Consider the following 24,319-nt stretch of genomic DNA (forward strand, 5'->3'; position numbering starts at 1 on the left):
AGTGATTCTTAACCTAAACTATTTGGGAAGTCATACAATTATTAGAGGAGAGAGAATCGGGAAGTTCTGAAAGCACTTATCTGGAAAGGAAAGGTGAGAGATTTGCTGTGATCACAGGATGGAAGGAGCCTCGGGTTATAGTCTTAAGAAACCCAGTTATAAAGGGGTCAAAATCAAATTGTAATATTCCTAATCTTTGGCCATCTAATGCTCACTCCAAGGCATTTCTTTCCAATTTATTGGGTTGACGTGCCTGCCTAGCTCATTAATGGCATAACTTCTTATCTTGAGTTCTCCACCACGGTAGGTGCATCGAGGATTATAAACTTGGTGTGGATGGACGCTCTTGCCAACTCATCACAGAGACCTGCCCAGAGGGAGGTGACTGCGGGGAAAGCAGGGAGCTTCCCATGAACCAGACCCTCTTTGGGGAGATGTTCTTTGGTTACAACAACCATTCCAAGGAAGTGGCTGCCGGACAAGTGTTGAAAGGAACATTCAGGTGAACCTCATGTATACAGTACTGATTATTCAGGGCTGTTGGCAGATCTTCTCTGAAGAGCTTAGCCACTCAGCATAAAGGTGTTTGGTTTTTTTTTTTTTCATATTTGAACATTCCATCCTTTATTATTGTATTCATTACAACATATCATAATTATATTTCATTGGTTGCTCTACTGTACTGAATTCTTTGAGATTAGAAATCTGGTTTTGTTAATTTTTTCCTCAATGCCTATCTTGGCATCTTTTCAATATATGCGTTAGAGCAAGTAAATGTGATATGCCTAAAGGGATAGGTTACATTCTGTATTAATCCATCTCTGGTGCTTATAACAAAATACCTGGAACTAGTGATTTGTAAGAAAATGAAATTTATTGCTTACAGTTCCAGAGGCTGGAAAGTCCAAAGTCCAGAGAAAACATCTGGTGAGGTGACTCTACGGCAATGCAGGGTGTCACATGGTGAGAATGGCAGAGCAGAGAGAGAGCTGACTCCTTACCCTTCTCCTTTTAAATTGCTCAAACCACATCCATGACCACCATTGAAACATCAATGGATTAATCCATTTATTTGGGCTTGGCCCGGGGTGTCACATGGTGAGAATGGCAGAGCAGAGAGAGAGCTGACTCCTTACCCTTCTCCTTTTAAATTGCTCAGAACCACATCCATGACCACCATTGAAACATCAATGGATTAATCCATTTATTTGGGCTTGGCCCTCATAATCTAATCACCTCTTCAAGGCACCAGCTTTCAATTACCATGATAGGATTTCCCACCCTCTTAACATGGTCACTGTAGGGGTTAAATTTCTAACACATGGACTTTGGGGGACACAATTCAGTACAAGGCACATTCTCTTCCATGGTCTTCTCCAAGTCTACTACATTCCCACTTCCAGAATTCGAGAGCCATACTTCCCCTGGGTGAAAGTAACATGTTAAATGATATTTTACTTTGTCCAGGTGCAGACTGCAACATTTTTCATGGAAGCCACCTCAAAATGTTCAAGTTCCATTTAATCTCTGAATGAAAGAATCAATGTGCGAGTCAATCCAGAGTAGCAGTCCGAAGAGTGTGATCCAAGGATCAAAGGGTCCTTGAGACTCTTTCAGGGAATATTTAAGGTCCTGCCTTTTCGAACTATAGAAAGGCTAGATTTTCTTCACATACTTCAACCTAAACAATATTTTGCAATAAATTGAATTCAGATGTGAAAATTTAGCTGAATTCTAAGACAGACATTTAAAAAATTTGCAAAAAATGTAAAATAATGCCACTCACTTCTATAATTTTTCATAGAATATATTAATATTGAGTGGGTATACTATTGTTATTTTTAAAAGGAATTAGTATATTTTTAAAATTTGTTTTAATTTCTAATACAAGCCTGATAAAAATTGATAAATATAATTGGGGCCTTATTATAGAAATATAACAAAGCTGCTTGGGACCTGCGATTGTTTTTAAGAGTGTGAAGTGGTCCTATGAACAAAATGTTTTAAACCATTGATTTAGGATATTTCTAGGAAATTCTCAATTTGAACCCTGTCTCTGTTCTACCTTGGGCTATTTGAATACTTCCTCAGAACCCAGGGGAAAATGCTTTCCAGGAGATGATGTCAGTGTTATTATACGGACCATCGGTGGAGAGTAACAGGGCCTACACTCTTATGAGCATACTGACAGTAAATTTCCAAGCCAGTTCTTGGAGACAGTTGCTTTTTCTGTTACATACAGGAGACATTACAAATATTTCCCCTTTTAGCCTGGCAATTGGTTTGCCAAAGGCAAGAAGTGGGTAGCATAAAGGATCTTGTGGTGGCTGGAATCTCCACTGCAGTGTAGAAATGAGACAGTGTGTCCAGATCTTGTTGAGAGGGTGCCAGGAAGTAGGGATTGGGATGGGAGTGGGCGAAGAATATTCCCTCCCCTTTCAGTAGACCTTTTCAGCTGGTTCCTTTCTCATTGCCCCCAGCGTTCACCCTACCTCCCATCCCATATGTCTTACTCCTGACATGTATATCGAATGGTGTGCATGGTGAGGTGAACCTTTTGGCCCAAAAAGAATTTTTTCCCTGTGGGTTGAAATACAGTTGCACACCAAGGAGTGGGGTTCATCTGAACTCAGAAATGAAGGTCTGCCCTGTTTTTAGGCAAAACAACTTTGCTCGTGGTTTAGACCAGCAACTTCCGGATGGTCTTGTGGTGGCCACTGTCCCCCTGGAGAATCAGTGCTTAGAGGAAATCTCGGAGCCCACCCCTGACCCCGACTTCCTGACTGGTGAGTGTGCCTTTCTGCCCTTATTTAACCAGCAAAAAACCAGGCAGCTTCCTATGGTTTCACAAAATCAAGACTCTTGACCTTGCCTATTTTGATTTCTAAGCCAGTGATTTCCTCAATACATGTTAAAAGCTCAGTCGTAAAAAAAAAAGCTCAGAAAAATTGTGAATATTATAATCATCTGCAAAATGGTCATGATCATATCTGTTCTTGCTAGTTTCACAGGGAAGCTTTGAAAACAAATGAGATGGTACATGTGCAAAAAGTTCGGAGTTCTAAGTGACCAGGTCAGAGAGGCAGAGAGAGAAGCTAGATTGCTACTGTCACCTGAATGCCTATCATTGCAGCTGTTGGGTTCCCTGGCTAGTACTTACAGAGCAATGAGAGGGAAAAGAAAATGGTAGAGTTTTATTGTCAAATGTCCTTAGGTTTGAATCCCAGCTCTGCTGCTTTGTAGCTGTGTGGTATTAGACAATGTAGTCACTCTGGGCCTCATGGTTCCTCATCGTAAGGCAAGGATAATAGTGCCTGCCCCTCCATGTGGTTTGGGGCCCACTGGCGTTCTTCCTCTGGGCTCATTACGAACAAAGTATGGGTTGTTTGGAAGAGGCAGGAACCTCAGGGTATGCTTCTCCTTTCTGTGCCTCTGATGACCTCCAGTTAGCACCTCCTGCGCCAAAGAAGAGACTTGAAGGTGTCGCATGGACTCATGAGAGGGAGCCAGCTGGATTTAGCATCGCTTGCTGGAAGGCTAGACATGAGCTCCATTCCATTCATCATTTCTCCATTATTCCTCTCCTTGTTTATTGTGTGTCTTCCACACTCTGTACGTTTCTCCCTGTTTTCCTTCCTTTTCTAAAGAATGGATTGAGCTGAGGATAGGCCTCTTCCAGATATCAAGTAATGTTAACAACTCTAGTTTAGACATGAGTGGGATTAGAAGTGGGTCTTTCTGAGGTCATAGAGCATAGCGATTAGTGGGTTTCTCCCTGTTTTCCTTCCTTTTCTAAAGAATGGATTGAGCTGAGGATAGGCCTCTTCCAGATATCAAGTAATGTTAACAACTCTAATTTAGACATGAGTGGGATTAGAAGTGGGTCTTTCTGAGGTCATAGAGCATAGCGATTAGTGGCATGGGCTCTGGAGCCCAACAGCCAGGCTTGATTCCTGACTGAATGTGTGATCTGGACACGTTACTTAACTTCTCTGTGCCTCAGTTTCTTTTACCATAAAAATGGGTATTGTAATACTGTCTTCCTCATAGGATTGATATGAGGAATAAGTAAATTAATACTTGTAAAATTTTTAGAACAGTTCTTGACAAATGGTAAGATCTATTTTTGTTCAATAAATAAATATTCCAAGAAAGAAAGTGATATGAAAACTACCAAATAGTGTCTTTTCTATAGGAAGAGAAGGAACAAGAGAGAAAACAATTAGACATATTCTGGATCAGCAATAAATCTCTTCAAAATCAGTTGCCTGATGAAAAGCCGCACACACGCACGCACACACACACACACACACACACACGCACAAACACACCCCTGATGAAATAAAAATTCAGTCTCTGGACATATCCCTAAAGCCTGCATCTCCAGCATTAGGGAATCTAGGTTCCTTGTGTCTATATCATCTGCTCAGAAACACTTTCCGTGTGTGTAAAATGCCTTTTAAAGGAGATGTGAGGTGGCACGTTCAAATAGGGCAGGGCAAACATCACTAATAAACTACTTGGCTCTGTTGGCAGATCCACCAAACCATCTCACACACACTAACGTGTTGTGATGGGAGGAGAGTTTAGTTTAGGAGGAAACACAGAACAGTTGTGGATGTTCCCTGAAGCTTTTTGAGAGCAGTGGGTGGGTAGATCCAAGGAACATCAGAAGAGCACGTGTTTGAAGCCACATGTTTGGGAATAAGGAAGATGTGCAAACTTGGTCCTCATCCACAACAGAAACTTCTAACCCTCCATGCCCTTGGACCTCTCCCAATTTGGCTTACTGGAGACAAAAGGAAGAGAAGGTTGTCCAGATGGGACACTTCCCTTCTTCGTGGTCCTGAGGCAGTGAAGTCTAACATTCCTGACTATGTAGAGGGAACTCTTCTTGGCCTGGCAACTTTTCTTTCTTTTTAATCTGTTTTGGTTAAGAAGTGGTACCAGTTAGGCCAAGAATATATATTTCTTTGATGTAAACTGGGATTGGGCTTGTTTTAAAGCCCAGAACAATCAGAAGAATCTATTAAAGGGACCAGATTTTTTCCATATTAACTCTCTAGTTCTGACAACATTTTTTTTTTTCCTTTTTGTCTTTTTTTACTGACTGGTAACAGGATCGCAACCCTCGGTGTTGCGCCCGCACCGCCCTCAGCCAGTGAGCGGGAACCGGTCTCCACATGGGATCCGAACCCTCGACGGGAGCGCCGCCATGCTTCCAAGCAGCGCACTCTCCAGTGCGCCACCGGGTCGGCCCCTGACAACATTTTAATTGTATTTTTCCAGAGAGTCATACAGTGAATCTTATATCATGTCACATTACGTACTGTTAAAGGTTATAATCCCCATAACACTACAAGCTTAGAGGATTTTAGAGCTAAAGTGATCTTCAGAATCTTCTATATCAGCATTTCCAAGCATAGGTTTTTTTTTTTTTTTTCATGAAAAATCAGGGCTTTATTCATAAATGTTTTCAAATATGCTTTGAAAGACTATATGTAGTATCTCAGCAATTTACAGCACCTTAGCATCATAAAAGGTTCCAAGAAGCCCTGCAGTAAAGAAATCCCTTTCACTTTATTTAACCCAGCAATTCCTAAACCTATTTAACTAGAGAATTCTTTTCACACATAACACCTGTTTCCATCTTGCAGAATTATTGGTTTGAAGAACACACTGGAAAATACTGATCTTGCTGATGGCTTCCCTCTCCTGCAAAATAACAGTTACAAACTCTGAGCTTTACAGGTCTTTTTGGTGTTACAAACTGTGTAGAAATGAATGAAGACCAACCAAATGAGAACAGGCAAAGGCTATTTATTCACAGCCTGCTACAGCAAGGGAGCCAGCCACCATCACTGACTTTTTGGCAGAGACTCAAAGTCAGGCAGAGGAGTGGGAAAGCTTTATGGTGGAAAAAGGGGAGGGCTTCAGGTCTGCCCATGTAGAAGGCCGTGGACATGAGGAAGCTGTAGGTGGGCTAACTAAAGTGGGCACCCACGTGATTGGTTATGGGTGCATATTTGACTTTCTCTGAATGGACCTAAGTGGGAAGCAGGAACAAAAAGTTAGGAAAGCTGTCAGTTATTAATTAAGTCCTGGTCATTTGGGGCCAATTGTTATAGGGGTTATTGTTTGGTTTCTTGGGACGTTTGTTAGAGATGGTGGTGTGACTTCCTACAAGTCTGACTTCAAGATAATAGACTGGCTTCCTGAGCCTGTCAGTTATTAATTAAGTCCTGGTCATTTGGGGCCAATTGTTATAGGGGTTATTGTTTGGTTTCTTGGGACGTTTGCTAGAGATGGTGGTGTGACTTCCTACAAGTCTGACTTCAAGATAATAGACTGGCTTCCTGAGCTGGTTTTTGCAGATTTTGTTTCCTGAGATGGTTGCTAGAGATTGAGGGTCAGAGTTCCATTTTTATACATGGTCTAGCCATTGTCCACTTGTGTATTCAATCTTTCAGGTAAGAAAAAGTAGGGAGTCCAGAGATCGACTAGGAAGTAGAGGAGACTGAGGCCACGTTCACGGGCCTGTTGGGTGCCATGGCCATTAAATCCATTTGAAGATTTAGAACTCTGGGCTCTTTGGAACTTCTTCAGTTTATCCAAAGGAAACAGACTCTTGGCTTTAGAACTTTGGGGTAATATATATCCCTCTCATATTTCAAATAAAACAACAAGAGGAAGCTAGTTTTCTTTTTCCTTCTTTCTTCCTTCCTTCTTTCCTTCCTTTCTTCCTTTTCTTTCTTCATTTCTTCCTCTCTTCAAAGATTACACATAAGGTCTATTCAGTTAATTTTTTCCTAAGCACAGGTAGGAAAAAATTAATGCTCTTTCTCAAGAAAACATAGTCAGAGATACTTTGTTTTAAAAAAGAGTCATTTAGCAGAAATGTATCCCAAAATAATAATAAAACAGTATACCTGATTGCATGTCAAGGGCACACTGAGAAAGAATCATATGACTCAGCTATAAAATCTGTTTCTTTCTTTTTAACTAATGGAAATATTATCTGTGGGTGGGCACAGGAAAGCGTTTCCCAAGCATTAACAGTTAGGTAACTGTTTCCCTATGCGTGGCACACATGCACCCGGTAGTGTTGCTGTTTAGCAGTTAAGTAATGGAACTCAGTAGTTTGGCTCATCCTGGATGGAGGCAAGACTCTGTCATCCCGATCACCATCACCCCCCAACATCCGTGTTTGCTCCTTCATTTTTTCTTCCCTCCGTTGTTCTGTACTAAAATTTAGAAAGTTATAACAATAGCATCACTTAAATAATGTCAGGTGTGCACAGTTAGAGGTGAGGAGAGAGGTGAGGAGGAGGAGGAGGAAGACAACATTGAGAGGCCATGTATGTGCAAGGTGCTTTATCTGTTCTCAAAGCACTTTTACATCCATAATTTAATTTTGTTCTCAAAACCTCCCTGTGAAGTAGATGGGATGAATACCATTATCCCCACTTTTCAGATGTGAAAATAGAATCAAATGCAATGCCTTGCCCAAAGTCAGTCAGCTGGTGGGAATCACAGAATGGAAGAGGAAGCAAGGATTATCTCAGCTAGGCTCTCACCTTACAGCTGAAACAACTGAGAGCCAGAAGGTCCCCTAGCTAGGTAGCCAGGCAGGGGACACATGGGCTGTGAGAACAAAAAGTCATGGCTATAAAAATTCCTATCACTCCAAAACTGCTTACTGCAGCGAAACAGCCACTCAGAACTCTGGCCTCATTTCTTGCCTCCTTCTTTTCCACTAGGAAACAATTCAATTAAAGGGAGCTTTTTCTGATAAGTTGAAAATAATCTTAATTTATTGGGCTTGCTATTTTTGTAAACAGGCTTTCTGAAACCACAGCAAAGCTGATCAGCTGTCATAACTAGAGGACACATGTTGTATTGAACGGTTCTACATAGCACACGCATCTCAAGCTCTAGTGAAATGTACCTTTAAGGCATGTGACTGAAGTCTTAAACTTGTAAAGCCAGAATTTCATTTGTACGCTTTTGAAGTTAACATAAAGGTTAGAAGCCAAAGCATGTAGTAGTATGACTGTTGTCACAAAGCCCTAAAAGGAGAACATTTGAAATAAAAATTACTGAAAACTTTTTCTTAGTTTCAGGTAACTTATCTTTGATAGCCTCAGATAAAATTTAAGCAATTGATTTACTAAGCACCTTTCCTGACCTTTTTTCTTTATGCCTTACCAATAATTATTCCCATATGATTCACACAGAAATGAAAATTTGGTAATTACTCAGCTAATTTGACAAGGGTTGACAAGCAGCTAATTAATCCTGCCTACTCTTCATCCAGTTTAGGTATTAAATTAGTTGATTTAGCCTGAAGGAAGCATGGGTCTAAGTGGCAGAATAATTCACTATGTATGTATTATTGCCATTAATTTGTACATACACGCACACAGCCCCTCTAATATATATGTAGGTATGTATGTATATTGCTGTTATATGTGTATGATGTCTATGTGTGTATACATATATTTCCATAACTTATCCATACAGCAAACATTAGGCCTAGAAATGAAGCTAAAATTGGTTTTCTAAACTTAGCAAGGTGATTTTACTTTTGTTTCCTGTGGCCTAATTATTTTGTTTCTGTAGCATTTTATATTTATAGTAATGGCTGGAATTCAAATAGGGTGACATTTTTTTTCTCTGAGGTACTCCAGGAAGAACAGTCCATTAATAGCACCTCTAAGAGGCTCCGAGGATGTGTTTATTGAGAGTGACCCTGGACCACTAATTTAGCTTCTCGGCACATCAGTTTTCTCATCGGTAAAAGGGGGATCATAAGTGCCTATTACAATGCCTGGTGCATAGATGACACTCAATATTTGGGCATCCCTGCTCCTTAGTAATTTAGTCACTCTGACACTATCCTTTCTCATAAAGAAGAAATAAGCATTATCAGCCTCAGAGCAATTAAAACTTACATACCAAACACAAATCAGTCAAATGAGACAGAAGAATCAATGTTATCACGTATGTGAGCTGAGTCAATTACTGCAACCATTAAAGAGAGTAAAACTCTGATGTGTTACAGTAAGTCAGGAATTTAATATAAATTTATTATGAAGTCATGAGTAAGAACTCCAGCCCTGGCCTCAGATACATCTGGAACCCCATCCTGGCTTATCTCGTGTCTTTGTAAGTTTCCTCACTTACAAAATGCAAATAATAACACCCATCTCACAAGGATCAAATGGCTTAATATATGCAAAGTGCTTAGCAAAATGCCTGGCACAGAGTAACGGTTCCATAGATGATAGCTGTTGTTACAATTCCAGAAATTATCTTCATCAAAGAATGCTTTATCATTTTCTCCCAATTACAACCCATAACCTGATCAAGTCAGGTCACATTTTTCGGTTTGGGACTTGTGAATCAATCTTGTGCACTGAGCCTGCATCTCCTCTGTCCCTAGGGATGGTGAACTTCAGTGAAGTGTCCGGATACCCTGTGCTGCAGCACTGGAAGGTCCGGTCTGTGATGTACCACATCAAACTCAACCAAGTGGCCGTCTCTCAGGGTGAGCACTGCCAAGCCATCCCTCTTACCTTCTCCACCCCCACCCCCCACCCCAGGCTGGACTTCCTTTCCATGGAAACAGCCTTTAGTGCCATTGTCGAAGATGCAACCTAAAATATAGCTACTCCATCAGTAACCTATTCACTCAGATTCACCCTTAAGGGCAAATGGCTGGAATTGGATTCTTTTCTAAGAATAGATTAAATTGCAAGTTTTGTCTCAGACTATAAAAGAGATGGAAAGGGCAAGGCCAGAACCAATGAAGATATCATTTTTCCTGGGGTCACCCAGTGTACAGAGAGGCTATGCAAAAGCATAATTTTTACAAATTGACAGAGTAAAACATTCCAAATGCAAAGATCATAGTTTAGAGATTCTAAGTCAATCAATCAATCAATTGATAAGGAAAAGAGGGCAAGAAAGAGGGGAGAAGGAAAAATAGAAAATGGCTTAAGGTTTCTAAACAGCAAATAAGTGAAATAGATAGATTGAGAAATAAAGAAATGGCTATTATATCAATATCTATATTTGTATCTAGTAAGTTAAGGAGTAGTGAGTCCTAAACTTACTCAGGCTCTTAGGGTCAGCAATAGAGAGGTGGAGCTTTAGGGCCGACAGGAGGAAGATAAATGGTAGAGGACAAATAGAAGGTTATGGAGAGAAGTGAGACATGTACTCCCAAAGGATAAAGCTTGCTGCATAGACAAAGATAATGCATTAAGGGGATAGAACATTTCCATAAGACACCTATCAGAACGTTTTTTAACACAAAAGAGTTTGTGGCAAGAAGGGATTGGGACGGGGAGCTTATTGAAGGAAACTCTGCTGGTGTAGAACATCTAGAGAGAACCACGCTACTCTTTATTCTAGGAAAACATGGCAGTAGAGACCGTACCCCGTTCACATGTACAGTTTACACCTAGCACAGTTGCTGGGCCTGTTAGGGGTTGACAATCTCTGTTGCCACATGCCTGTCAAAGTCACCAGTGTCACAGTGATGTGGACCTCAGGCACTTGTGGCCTCATGTCTGGGCTAGCCTCCACCTTGCCGTGATGGGACACAGGCAGGTAGAAAGGAAGGCTATGTAAAGCGGGCCAGATGCAGGAGGCATTAGATTTGGAAAATCTACTACAGGCCATCTTTCCAACGAGTATAATTCCCTTAAATAGAAACAGCAAACCCACGGAGATTTGCTGAGGAGGAGGATGGGGAAGCAAGCAGGTTCTTTCTCCCATTCGTCATTTTCCAGTCCTCTTACTTTTGATTTTCTGAAATAAGATATAAGCAGTATATTAGTTATTAGTGACTTTTCTTTCTTCCTTTGTCTTCCCATTGCCAATTTCTATGTCTGAAGACAATGCTCTGCAAACTTTTTTTGGTTTTATGTCGTGGCCTGGTGCATACACACACTCCCACCTACACACAACAGAAGTTTCATGAAGTGATACATCATCTTATAATGCGAAATGTTCTCTGCTGGTATTTGTATTTTTATTTTAGACTATATACACACACTCCCACCTACACACAACAGAAGTTTCATGAAGCGATACATCATCTTATAATGCGAAATGTTCTCTGCTGGTATTTGTATTTTTATTTTAGACTATGCTATTCTTTTTCATTTCTTCCTCCAAATGCTATTATTTGAGCTCACTAAATTGATTTAATTCCATGACCTGTCATTTGAAAAAAAGCACTGACTTAAGGCAGGCAGGGGTGGAGATTTGGCAATATGCTGCTTAATTCGCACAAAGCAAGCAGCACAGGCAACTGGCTTAAAAGATACCCATTTAGGAACTGAAACACCTGATTTAACTAAATGGAAATATTCACCTGATAGTTCCAGCCAGCGCTCCAGCATGACTTCGGGCCACACAAGTACTTCCACATTTGGGGCTGAATTGCCTAGGAGTCCACATACCTGAACTGTGACCCCTCACTCTTATTCTTGGGTGATGTTTCTCCATAGCCCTCAGCAACGCTCTCCACTCCCTGGATGGGGCTACATCTCGTGCAGATTTTGTGGCCTTGTTGGACCAGTTTGGCAACCATTACATCCAGGAAGCTATCTATGGCTTTGAGGAGTCCTGTTCTATCTGGTACCCCAACAAACAGGTCCAGCGACGACTCTGGCTGGAGTACGAAGACATCAGCAAAGGTGAGTGGCATGCAGGTGCAGCTGCCCATGTACAGTAGGGCCAAATGTAAGGAGTCTGTAAGGAAAGAACGAGTTTAGATTTTCCCTCAATGCTCTACGCCCATCCTTAAAATTTCCAAGGTTGGGTTGCTAAAACCAAATCTTAAAATGAGGGGAATTTTAGATGCAGGATGGGGTCAAAACTGTATGGTTACTGTGTTAGTTATCATACAGAGAGTCCTCTGAAGGTTTTCACCACCCACCGTTCATTCTGCTACTATGGCAGCAGCAAAGTATCAGACTGCTCTTCTGGAGTGGGAGAGAAGGAGGACAGTGTTTCTGTCTCCGTCACTCCATCCTGCCTCCAACAGTCCCAACGCTGCCCGGCATCCCCTTACAGCTACTACATAGTAAACCCCTTCACACTCCATCCTGCCCTATATTTAGGCTCATTTTTCCTCCTGATTGGTGTTTAAGAGAATCTCTAATGACCCCAACTGTTTATATAGCTCTGGACAACAGCCTCACAAATAAATCCTTGTCCATTGTCCTCAAAGCAAGTTAGTATTCAGCCCAAGTAAATATAAGAAATTGAAATTTTTCAAACTTCCTGAATTGACCTTCTAGTACAGTGGGAGGACTGGTCAGTATATTTGTACTCTGATCAACCAAGACGACTTTAGAATTGCCGTTTGTGGAATTTCTTCTGATCTTATCCACATGCATTCTGATGAGGCCATGTTGTGGATATGTGACCCACTAAAGGGCAAGTGATGAATTTGCACAGTGAAAACTCAAGAAATGGGTAATCTTAAGACTCAATGATCACGGGTTCCTCTGAGACAGGGGACCCTCCTCTGCCAGCAGGACTGCCATGGGAACAAATGTGCCCCTGTGTCTGAGATGCTCTTGGTTCTCTGAGCTCCATACAAATTCCTGTTGTGCCTTGCTCAAGAGGTAGCAGAGCCAAGATAGCTTCTGTTCTCACTGGGCACTTTGTCCTGGAAGCAAGAGATCTGTGTCTGGGCTACAGTTGCTGCAGGAATCTCCCCCAAGCCCCGATTCCTCTAAACTCAGAGACACAACCACAAGCTTCTGGTATCCCTTCGAACCTCAGGATCTTAACTTTGTTCTGATTCCAGTTTGCCAAGAGAGCAGTGTGATGTAAGCAAATGTAGATAATACCAGTTCCAGTTGGCAAAGCTTTCTTATGTTTCCATGCCAGAGTCTGGGGGCTGAAGCAAAAGGCTGAATCCTCTGCTATTTCTGCTTGCCAGTGGTTCAAGGATTGCCAGGCCCTGGGATTTCTGGGAAACGAGTCTGACCTTACCCAGAGCTCCTGGTTCTGAAACTTGCTTCTGTCTCAACTATTGCAGTGTCCTTAAGGTTAAACACCGAGCCCAACGGGGAAGGTTGTCCATGGCCTTGGCATTGTGCCCTACCTCTCTTGATCTCAAACCTCTCTTGCCTCTCAGTCTTTTTGTAGTTTTGCTACAGTCCAACTACTGACTTTAGTTCTTTGAAATATGATTTATATAACTCATTGCTTGTTATTGATCTTAAAAGATACTCAAACATCTTAGTATGCTACTTTGATCTCTGTCAATTGTCCATGTCTACCACTCTCTATTCCTGAGCCTTACCTCTGAGTTATAGGGTTTATCTGTTTTGTTGTTCGATATCATTCTGACTCGTAAATATTTTTCTCCTCCCTCGGTACTAATTTTCTTTTATTCCAAAACTCTGCATGAGGGCATGCTACTGACTAAGAATGATAAGTGCATAAGATACAGGAAGATGTCTTTCTACTCTTCTGCACTTTGAGAGAATGGATATAGAGTGGAACTTTGCATTAGGGGTGACAGGTGTGCTGAGATGGCTATACCTACCATGACATGCAGGTGACACTTTTTTTGGACTCAAGTCTTTTGATTGTATGTTCTTGCCTGCTCTAGCTTTAAAACTCTCCTAGTGGAAAGGGTTTCCCTGTTCTTTAGTTCTGCACTTATGACCAGATACCCAAAATTGCTTATGGATTGAGTAGGAAAGGAGGTTCATCAGAGTGAAATGGAGTGGAAATAGCACAAGACGCAAGGGCTGGCAATCTAGAGTCAGCCAGGGGATTTTGCTTTAGTCAGTTACTTATCTGGACCACATCTCTGATGCCCTCGGTGGTTCCCCATTTCTGATAGTGTATGAATCCTTACAAGTCCTCCTTTATGTGGGAAGTGTTCTCAGTTTAGGCATTTGGGTAAAGAATCTCCTCTTTTCTCTACAAAATTACAAAATTCTTAAGCGTAGGTTCCATGCCTTATTCAACTTTAAATTCTGAGAGTCGAACACAGAGCCAAGCACACAGTAAGTGCTCAGCAACTGTTTATTGTTGCTGCTGTCAGTGATGGTGGCAAAGGTGGTGGTAACAATGGAAAAAGCCCCTCTGATGTGGTGATTTCCACGTGGGTTCTATTGTACACACGTAACATGCCTGAGTTATGCCTGGCTGATGAAATTTAGAGATGGATATTTTTGGCTATGTCTTTAAAGGCAGACTTCCATTCCACAGGCGTGTTTTGTCACACTGCCACTAGGTGGTTTGGCCAGACCAGCATTTAGGACCTGTCTCTAGGTAAGTCTGATGGAAGCCTGTGAAAAATATACTTCTATTTCTAATCATCTAAGATTAGCTTCTATGCCTTAAATTTTTCTTGTAGAGCAAATAAAGGCTGGAAGAAATACAACTTCCCAGCCTCCACTGTCCACACATCTAAACTTACTTACATCTTCCCCCATCGTCCTTTGCCCTCCTGTCTCAGAAAGCTTCGTGGGCTCCTCCTCTCAGCTAACGTCCCGCCGGGGACAGGCTCTACCTCTCTGCTCAGTCACAGACCTCACGCATCCGTTGTGCTCTTTCTTTTTAATCTGCACCATCTCTCCAGCCACGGAGTTCTTTCTTCCCCAACCTGTATCCCCTAAAAACTAATCTTTTAATAAGCATGTGACCTTTTTTACTACTTTTTCCTTTCAATACATTACCACTGAATTTCTTGAAAGAGTGGTTTATGCATCTTTACTTCCTCTACTCCATTTCATTCTTCAAATGATTGCTTCCAATGTGGAGTAAAGTGGCTTAACCCCACGGCACTGGAGAAGGACTTCGAGGGGTTCTCAATCAGAGGGTCCCCAATATCTATTGAGACCCTTCCATCTTCTCCGCTGGAGAATTTGTCTCTCTTGGCGAGGTCTGCCTCCTCGAAAATTCTCTCTTCCCTTAGTGTCCCTAATGCTATTCTGTCCAGATTCTCTTCATAAATCTTTGGCTTTTATTTCTCCTCTTTTTACCCTTACTGCTCAAAGGAAGTCATTTACATTTTGGTCGTTTTCCAGGATTTCATCCTTAACGTGTCTCTTCTTCACTGTTTCTGAGTGTTGCTTTCACATCTGCCTCAACCTACACCTCTAACCCTCCCCTTTTCCCTGAGGTTCAAAGCCTCTTTGTTTTTAAGCATTTCTACCTGGAGATTCCACAGGCTCCTCAATGATCAATATCTCTTTTCTCTCCCTTATAACACTAGTAGATTCATGAACTCCGTTGATGGGTCAAAATATATATAGTGAGGAGTTTTTCTCAACGTTCTTCTCCATCCTCCACATCCAGCCATTATGAAGCCCCATCTTTTTCACTGTTTCCTTTCCTCTCCATTTCTTCAAGCTGTATGAGTTTACAGCATCAACTCCCATACAAATGATTGAAATAGCTTCCTCATGTATCTCCTTTGCTTCAATTTCCTGCAATTCTATTCCATTCCACAATTCAGCTGTTGTATTTTTTATTTTTATTTATTTGCTCAAACTATTTTAGCATTTCCTTATACATATTTGTAGTACTCATGTGTGTTCGTAGGTGCGTTGTGTTGTTTCCATACATGCACACGCTGTGCACTGAGTCACTTAGGGTGGATAGCACAGTTACCCATTACTCCACCTCTCTTCCTCCTCCCTTCCTCCCTTCATCCTTTGGAAACCATTATTCTACTCTCTACTTCTATGTGAACTGCTTTCTTTTTTTTTAGATGGTTATCTTCTTTAAATGCAATTTAATGACCTTACTCTTCAGCTTGAAGCCCTTCACTGACTCCTTACTGCCTTTTAGCGTGCACAGTGTGGCTTCCCTCCCTGTATTAGTTTCCTATGGCTGCAGTAACAAATTACCACAAACTTGGTTGCTTAAAACAACACAGAATTATTTTCTTACAGTTCTGGAGGCCCGAAGTCCAAAATCAGTGCCACTGGGCTACATCAAGGTGCCAGCAGGACTGGTTCCTTCTGGAAGCTGTACGGGAGAATGCTTTTTCTTGCCCTTTCCAGCTTCTAGAGGCCACCTGCATTCCTCAGCTTGTAGGCCCTTCCTCTATCTTCAAAGTGCATCCTCCCAATTTCTGAGTCACATGGCCTTCTCTGTGACTCTGACTCCTCCAGTATCCCTTTTATAAGGACCCTTTGATTACATTGGGCCCACCCAGATAATCCGGGTTAATCTTCCCCTCTAAAGAGTCTTAGTTTAATCACATCTGCAAAGCCCCCTTTGCCATTCACAGGCAACATTCATAGGTTCCAGAGATTAGGCCTGTGGATGCTGTTATTCATCCTTCCACCCCTCCTCCCTGTGCAGCTCTGGCATCACTGACCACTGCCCACCCCAGGCACCCTCCACTCTGATGACTCAAGGTTACCTGATGTCAATACAAAGCCTTTTCATGTTCTTCCACACAGGTTAGGGCCCCAGAGGCTCCCTCCCTCCCCCAGTTCAAGGCCACACATATCCTCTCTAAAGTCTCCACAACTCCTCTGTCTCACTGAAAAATTCTCTCCTGGGTCCCTCTCTTGCCCTTTATTTGGAACTCTCTTTTTTCTCCTTTTCCTGGTGACCGTTCTGTTACCTAATCTCTGGGGGGATCTCCCTCTCTTCGTAGGCCCTGAGGATCAGCAAATTAGTCTTTCTGGCTATGATTTCTGTTTCTTCCTTGCATTTTTGAGTTGCCCTCTTCAGCTCTATAAATTTCCATTTGCAATTAAATGATACCCTTCCCAGTGTCAGATCCCAGCTTGAGTCTAGGACGAAGGTTTTACCCGGTTTGGAAGAGGCCATTGAGGTATTTCACACTTCTGAGCTGGGAACATGAGGTTCTCATTCTATCTGACCTCATCATCCAAACCTCCATTCTACCATCTGCACAGCCTACTCTGCCAGAGCCAGCTCGAATGTCACCACTTCCTCAAAGCCTTCCTCGACTCTCTGGGTAGAGTTCTTTGCTGCCTATTTCATGCTCTTATAGCTGCTTATATGTGTCCCTTTGCAGAACGCTTCACATTTCCCTGTATTGTCATTTTCCTGTATGACTCTATCCCATAATAATAGACTTGACAGCACTTGCCATATTTCTCTTCTTTTTTAATTTCAAAAGTTTATATATTTAAAATATTCCAAACGCATAAAACAGAACAAAATGAAAAGCAAATCTTCCCACTCTTATTTTCTACTAACCCAGTTCCACTCCTCCGAGGCAATCAGGCAACCATTGCCACAAGTTTATTGTCTACCCATCTGGAGATATGCTATTCCTAGCCATCTGGAAATGAACAAAGCACACTGCAGAAGAATAGATATATTAGGCTCAGGTCTTTTTAAACAATTCTATGTGTATATGTATTTTAATATTTTATCCTTTTTCTAAATGCACACACACACACACGCGCGAGGGTTCCTCAAAAAATTTGTGGAAAAATAAAATTAAAAGATAATATGATTCTTTCTGCAAACTTTTCGAAGTACCCTCATGTATACACACACATACATACACACACATACACACACATACACACACAGAAACTTGGATACTTCAAAAAGTTCATGGAAAAATAGAATTAAAAGATAACACAACTCTTGGGCCGGCCCGGTGGCGCACTGGATAGTGCGCTGCTTGGGAAGCGCGGCGGCGCTCTCGCCGAGGATTCGGATCCCACATACAGACCGGTTCCCGCTCACTGGCTGAGCGAGGCGCGGGAGCAACGCCGAGGGTTGCGATCCCGTTGCCGGTCCCCGGTCCGGTACGGGGGCAACACTGAGGGTTGCAATCCGTTGCTGGACACGGAAAAAGACAAAAAAAGACACACACACACACAAAAAAAAAGATAACACAACTCTTTCCATGAACTTTTTGAATACCCCTTGTGTACGCACTCACACACACAATATATATATATACAGAACTAGAAACTTGTACATAAAATCTCAAAATAACTTCATTAATTTATAAGAGCAAGTTATCTGTTCACTCCAAGGTTAGGGATAAAGGTGAGGGACCTTTGTTTTTTTGTACTAAAAATTTTTGTATTGCTTTTCTCACAGCAAGCATATGCCACATTTAAAATAAAACCCTTTTAAAATATTGAAAACTATATTCTGAAAAGTTATGTTCTCTTGAGTGAAAGCTTACAAAGTTAATTGAAAAAAGCAAAACACACAATTTTATCTAGAGAAAGCAGAAATTTGGACCGAAGTCTGGGAGGAAGTAGAAAACAACATGGCTGTATCTCAGTAATCTTTGAGTCTGCATCCGTGACATGGTGCCTGGCATGTGATTAGCACCCGCAGTTATTGAAGAAATGAGTTTATCTTTTCTTACTTTAGAAAAAAAAAAAACAGTAAAGAGCTATAGACCTGTAGACCCCAGAGAACTGACCAAGAAAAAGTGAACATTCTTCTGAAAAGAACTTCCAAGGGTTTAGTTTTCCTCCTCTACCTAATTCATTAAGCACAGTACCATTTCTTTCTTTTTCAAAATTCTTATACTCCAAATTATTAGCCACATTGGAAGAAAAAATAAATAAATAAAATAAAATTTTTATACTCCATTTGGAAATGCATTTTCTCAGGTCTTTCTTCCTTTACTTTTCCAGAATCACTGTCATTGTTGTTTTAGATCTGACCTCTGCTATTGTCATTTCTTGTCACTGCTTTAGGTGCACATCGACGGGGTCATTCAGATTGACAAATTGCATTAAGCAAGCTCTTCCTGTTCACTGCACCTTTTAGTCCATAATCCACATTTTGTTTTTCTATCCAGTTGCTTCCTTCCCATGAAGAAAGCTGAGAAGAATGACTTGCTCTTCTTCCAAGACACAAGCTGAGTGCTTATCCCCTAAGGTGACCCTCTACCTCTCCACAGTCATAAGTCAGGTTAGAGCCAAAGAAAGGTGTGCACCACCTCCATGTCATTGTATATCCACCGCACAGGATGCCACATTTCCCACTTCCTTCCAATTTACTTTTGTGTGGCTATAACCCGGGACAGACTCAATTCATTCCACTTCCCGGTAGTGAGCATGCTTTTGCTATGGCTGAACCAAAACAACAGTGAATCAGCCACTGGCCTTCTGATCCTGGTCTGTGAGTGCTGGTCAGCCAAGACCTGGTCCTGTGTATTCGAATCCAGTTCAGTTCTCAGGCTAACTTGCATAATTGCGGCACATGGCATAAAAATCTGATTAAGTTAAGGACACAAACTGTATAGAAATTCAGTGAAGAGTTATAACTTAAATTTCTATGGTGCTTTATTTATGTTTTACTACCGTAAGGTTGCAAACCAGCTTCGAAGGATCTTTCTATACACATTGGCAGCAACAAAGTTAGCACTCACGTAGTAGAACAGTTATGATAGATAGCTCTTTTCTCTAAATGATTAATTACTTTGATCAACACACATTTGCTGAGGGCCTGCAACATGCAAAGCCCTGCAGTGAGCAGAGGGGGGATTTTGAGAAGACAGCGGTTCTATGGCGTTCACAGGCAGACACGCCTGATGAAAATGCTGCCAAAGCTGAGCCTGGTGGTGTCATTGACAGAGACTCCATAAGAGATGCTAAGCTTTCCTAAACATATGCCTGAGGATTTAATTTGAGTCTTTATGTCCCTAGGCACTGAAGCAATGAGTCCAGAGTAAACTGGATCTGTAGGTTAAGAGAGGAAGTTACTAGGAATAATATCACCCAACAGCTACCATCTTTTGAGCACTTACTTTGAGCCAGACATTTTGCTAAGCATGTTACAAAGCTTTTCTCACTTAATCATCAAACACATATATCACTTAAGTCTTACCCTGCCCATTTTATAGATAAAGAAATAAGTAACTTGCATGTGGTCGCAAGATAAGTCGCAGAGTCAGGATTAAAAGAATGTGTTTCCCTATTGAAATATACTGGGAATGGCTTCATGCTGTTTTGCCTGCCAATTGCACAAAAAAAAATCAAGTTAGAAAAGTTAGTGGACGAAATAAGGTAGAATCAAGAAATAACTGAAGCCAGGACACTGGTCTAAGGAGAACCCACCAGGAGCCAGATGTCAGCCCTGTTTAGCCTTCATGGTGGATCCACTGCGTTCACCTTGAGTTTTGATTGTTGTGGGCGTTTTTTGGCCATGAGCCATGATGATACAGTTGTTGGAATAGTTTTTGTTCTCCTATCCAGCATTGCTTCTCAGAATTTAATGTGCATATGTATCACCTAGGATCTTGTTAAAATGAAGATTATGATTTAGTGAGTCTAGGTGAGGCCTGAGTTTCTGCATTTCTAACAACCTCCTCGATGATGCCGAAGCTGCTAGTCCCAGGACCACATTCTGAGTAACAAGGCTATATCCTCCTACTTTTCTAGAAGACCAACAGGCAGTAGGTTCTCTCATTGTTCCTTTTCATCCATCCAGTGCATGAACTTCAACATGGGAGCCATGGCACAGTGGCCTCCTGGGTTATGTCCTGGTGTCATCTCCACAGAGGAGTGTCATGGACAGGAGGACTGTCCTGAGTGGTTTCCACTTTGGACCAGGGCTTTCTCTGGTTAATCCATTGATCATTAGGCTCGTGTGCAGAAAGTAGCTTGTGTGCAGAATTGAACTGTCTTAAGCCCTCAGGCACTGAAAGGAACTGGAAACATGCCAACATCAGGATAAAAGGCGATAAGCTGATTTTTCTTTTCTTTTTTTTTAAGCTTTGTACTCTAGGCAACACTGTCTTCATATTACTATCTCAGGCAAACTCTGTGAAGGTTGCTCGGAAAAGTATTCAGAAGGGGTGCTCATTTTTTTTTCCTTTAGATGCCACAAATTACTATGGAGTTTCACATTTTAACCTGGGTAGTATTTTGGTTGATGGGACAATTCTGGTGTCGATGTCAAAACCCCTTTCATATAATCATGTGTCTTACAATAAATACTAACATATTGCCCATACCTTATAATTTAGTAGTTAATTATATCATATTCTGGATTATTCTCAACTACTCCAGATATGTAAGCTCTACCTTTATGGCTTGATTGGTTACTTCCTGGGAATGGGATTATTCATTCATTTACTCAACACCTTCTTTATCTACACATTGGTCTAGGCACTGGGCATAATATGATGATTGATACAGAAAATTTTTCTGCTTTTATGGAGCCTATATCCTATAAGAAAAGACAGAAAATGGCAAGTAACAAATAAACAAAGCAATAATTTCAGATAGTGATAGATGGCTGTAAACGAACTGAAACCAGTTGATGTGGCAGAAGTTGACTAGAGGATTGGGGGCTGGCTAAGATGATGGGCACAGAGAAGGCCTCAGTAATGATGATCATCAGAGGTGATTTTCAGCTGAGACCTGGAAGATAAGAAAAAGCCGGCCACGCAAATATCTGGGGGCAGCACAATCCAGGCAGTTGAAATAGCAAACAAAAAGCCCTTACAATTTTTTTTTTCTGAATCCACATAGCTCCTAGAATAATGTAGGATGTAATTAGGAAATATCAGACTGATAACCAGCATGACTGTGGGGTAGAGAGGCCTGGATTCTCTGATGGAATACAAGGGGAAGAAACTGTACTTCTGGCCAAACTTGTTCTGTTTCCTAGATTCAGCAAGCTAACATGGGGCCACTTTGTTCAGGTCTTCTTTTATCCAACATAGAGCTCAATAAGCAAGTGGACTGCCCACAGTGATATAGACCCAGGAGAAATAAGCATATGGCTAGAGGCATAATAGTGTAAGACACATGTACTAGGCTTTCTATCTTGATAAAGTTATGGGCTGTATTCCATAACTGATTATCTCTGCAAGAACTATGCTGGAAGAAAAAAATCACAAGACAAAGGGTGATGCAAGGGGAGATTCTACGTCGAATGTGAGAATCTGAACTTGACATCTTCGAGGTTTCACATCTTTTGGGGTGAGTGCCTCATGTCTTAAGCAATATGTCCGTATGGCCCTCCTGCTCTAAGGTGGCATGCTGAGGGAAAGAGCACTGGACTGGGATTCAAAACTGGATTTCTTGTTTCAGCTGAGCCATTAGCCAACCAGCTGACCTTGAGAAAATTACCTTAACCCTCTTCAAAATAATCTTCTCATCCATATAATAACAAACTTGAATTAGATTATATTTACTTTCTTCTACTTCTAATATTCTGTGACTCTATAAACTCAGCAAATAATTTCTATTTCTGATAACAGAATGCACTATTTAATAATGCCTGACTCAAGGCTAAATAGGCTAACTAAACCGATATTGCAAATGAAAGAAGTTTAATGTGGTTGTTTGTAAATAAGAGTTTGGTGTCAGACAGAATTGCATCAAAATTTTTATTAGATGTGGCTTTTGAGAAGTTTACTTAATGGCTATGAGCCTCACTTTCCATGTCTGCAAAATAGGGCTATTGCAAGGTTGTGTAAGAATTGCATACAAGGATTATATATAAAGCACAATGCCTAGTATTTTTAAGTGTTTGGCGTATTGGAACTCATGATTACTATTACTACTATTATTATTAGCATTATTTTAATAAAATTTTCAGCTCATCATACTATTTTTGGAAAAAAAGCAACTGATAAAAAATTTTAAAGGGATATCAGTAAAACTTTCCCTAGGTGAAACTCACTCTTCACAGAAATGCTGATGTGTATTTCAGAAGTCACAAATTACCTACTGACCAGGCTAATGGAACAGGAGGGTAAAACCTCCATTCCAAAAATCAGATCAGGATGACATCCTTTGCCAACCATTTTTGGTCCCAGTTGTAGCCCCTTTTCTGGGAAAATATTAGGGAATAAATATCCTTTCTCCCACCCATATGAGAGATGTTTTTGTTTTGTTTTGATTTGTTTTGTTTTTGTAGGTAGGGGTCTGTACGAATGTGCTCTCTGTGGAAAAGGATCCCTGGGAAAGCTTTTTGATAAGCAGTCTGGGTGTTACTTCCTTTTAAATGCAAAGATGCTGTCATGCCCATCCTCCAAAGGGGGAAAAATTCATGAAAGCATCCAGCTGTTTCAACCTTCCCTTTTACCTGTGATTCAAAGTCTGTGCTGTCTGGCTCCACCGGCTGCATGCAGATGCAGACACTCATTCCTCTTGTGCCCCTGAGGTGGGCTCCAGCCCTTTTAACAACCCAGTTCAAACAGCGGATATTAGGATTGAGAGATAAGTTCGTAGTAGTTTTTGTGTTTTTATTAGGCTCATATATTTTCCTGATTTCAATTAGTCATCCTGCTTTAGAGAAACACTTTTGTATTCTCAAGTCATAAGGAGGTCAACAATTGCTGAAAGGTGGAGGCCACGTCTACAAATCTCTGAATTCTCTCTCTCTGTTCCCACCCATCTCTTGCAATGCACAATGCCATGCACAGCATCTAGCAAGCAGTCAATAAATGTTTTTGAATCAATAAATAAGTGAATGCTGTATTTTTCTCTTCTTCTTCCCTTTCCAAGGGAAATGACAACATGTTGTTGAAGACAATATCTGCCCAAACACCACCTAACCTCCTGACACCAACTCCCCTTCCCCTCTTTATGACCCTGAAGGCAGTCTTGTTCCAGCTTTTTATCCACCCTCTCCTATTTCCAGGTTTGACTGTGTTTTGTGCATGGTTGCAGTAGACAATGCCATGTCTGGGAATTTGGCATTAAAAGAACAAACCAGACATGAAAACCAAATGACCAAACACAAAGTAGGACTAGAATTATTAGGGTTAGAAGCATTTGTGCACCTCCAATTTGTGATTGTTCTTCCAAGTTTCCAGCTACCAGTTAATGTTGTAGGAGTCAACAATAGTCTTTCTTTTACCACTCTTCCTATAATTGCTTTTCTTATGTAAAGTGAGTGGAAAAGTTTTCTTTGTGGGACATAAGGGGTTATGTGCTAGGTGTAACGTGCAACCCATGTTTAAAACACAAGACATAAAAATACTTTGTTCTAAGCCAACAAATAATAAACTGCTTTTATCTAAGCCCTTATCCATTTGGTCACTAGCCATTTCCAGTCCATTCCTAGTTTACCTTCTTCTGTTGTCAGAGACAGTTTCCCTGAATCTCGTGGAACTCTTTGGAAGGTGGTTCAATTAATAGAAGATATAAATTGAAAGAAAAAATACAAATATATAAGAAAAAACTAATGTTAAGGAAATTAACTAGAAATACATTAGGTAATTCATTTTTTTAAAGTGAGGATAGTGACATCATTTGCAAACCTGGCCCCAATAGCCAGCTACTCTACACAATGCAGATGATTAATGCTACAGCAGTCAAAGGCCCCAGAATACATTATTTCA

At 41.1% G+C, this 24,319-nt stretch overlaps 1 protein-coding gene across 1 annotated transcript in view; it reads left to right on the top strand.

The window, feature by feature from the left end:
• The first annotated feature begins 228 nt into the window (after positions 1-228).
• Positions 229-24,319, top strand: part of LOC103606094 (astrotactin-1-like) — an 81,567-nt gene continuing 57,476 nt past the window's right edge. The window contains exons 1-4 of the mRNA XM_008590688.1: positions 229-502; positions 2,659-2,786; positions 9,446-9,550; positions 11,523-11,711. Coding sequence (XP_008588910.1) covers positions 411-502; positions 2,659-2,786; positions 9,446-9,550; positions 11,523-11,711 — 514 coding nt within the window. The 5' untranslated portion in view covers positions 229-410. The remainder of the gene's footprint in view (positions 503-2,658; positions 2,787-9,445; positions 9,551-11,522; positions 11,712-24,319) is intronic.

This window comes from Galeopterus variegatus, unplaced genomic scaffold (assembly GCF_000696425.1).
Source record: "Galeopterus variegatus unplaced genomic scaffold, G_variegatus-3.0.2 Scaffold6284, whole genome shotgun sequence".
Lineage (NCBI taxonomy): Eukaryota > Metazoa > Chordata > Mammalia > Dermoptera > Cynocephalidae > Galeopterus > Galeopterus variegatus.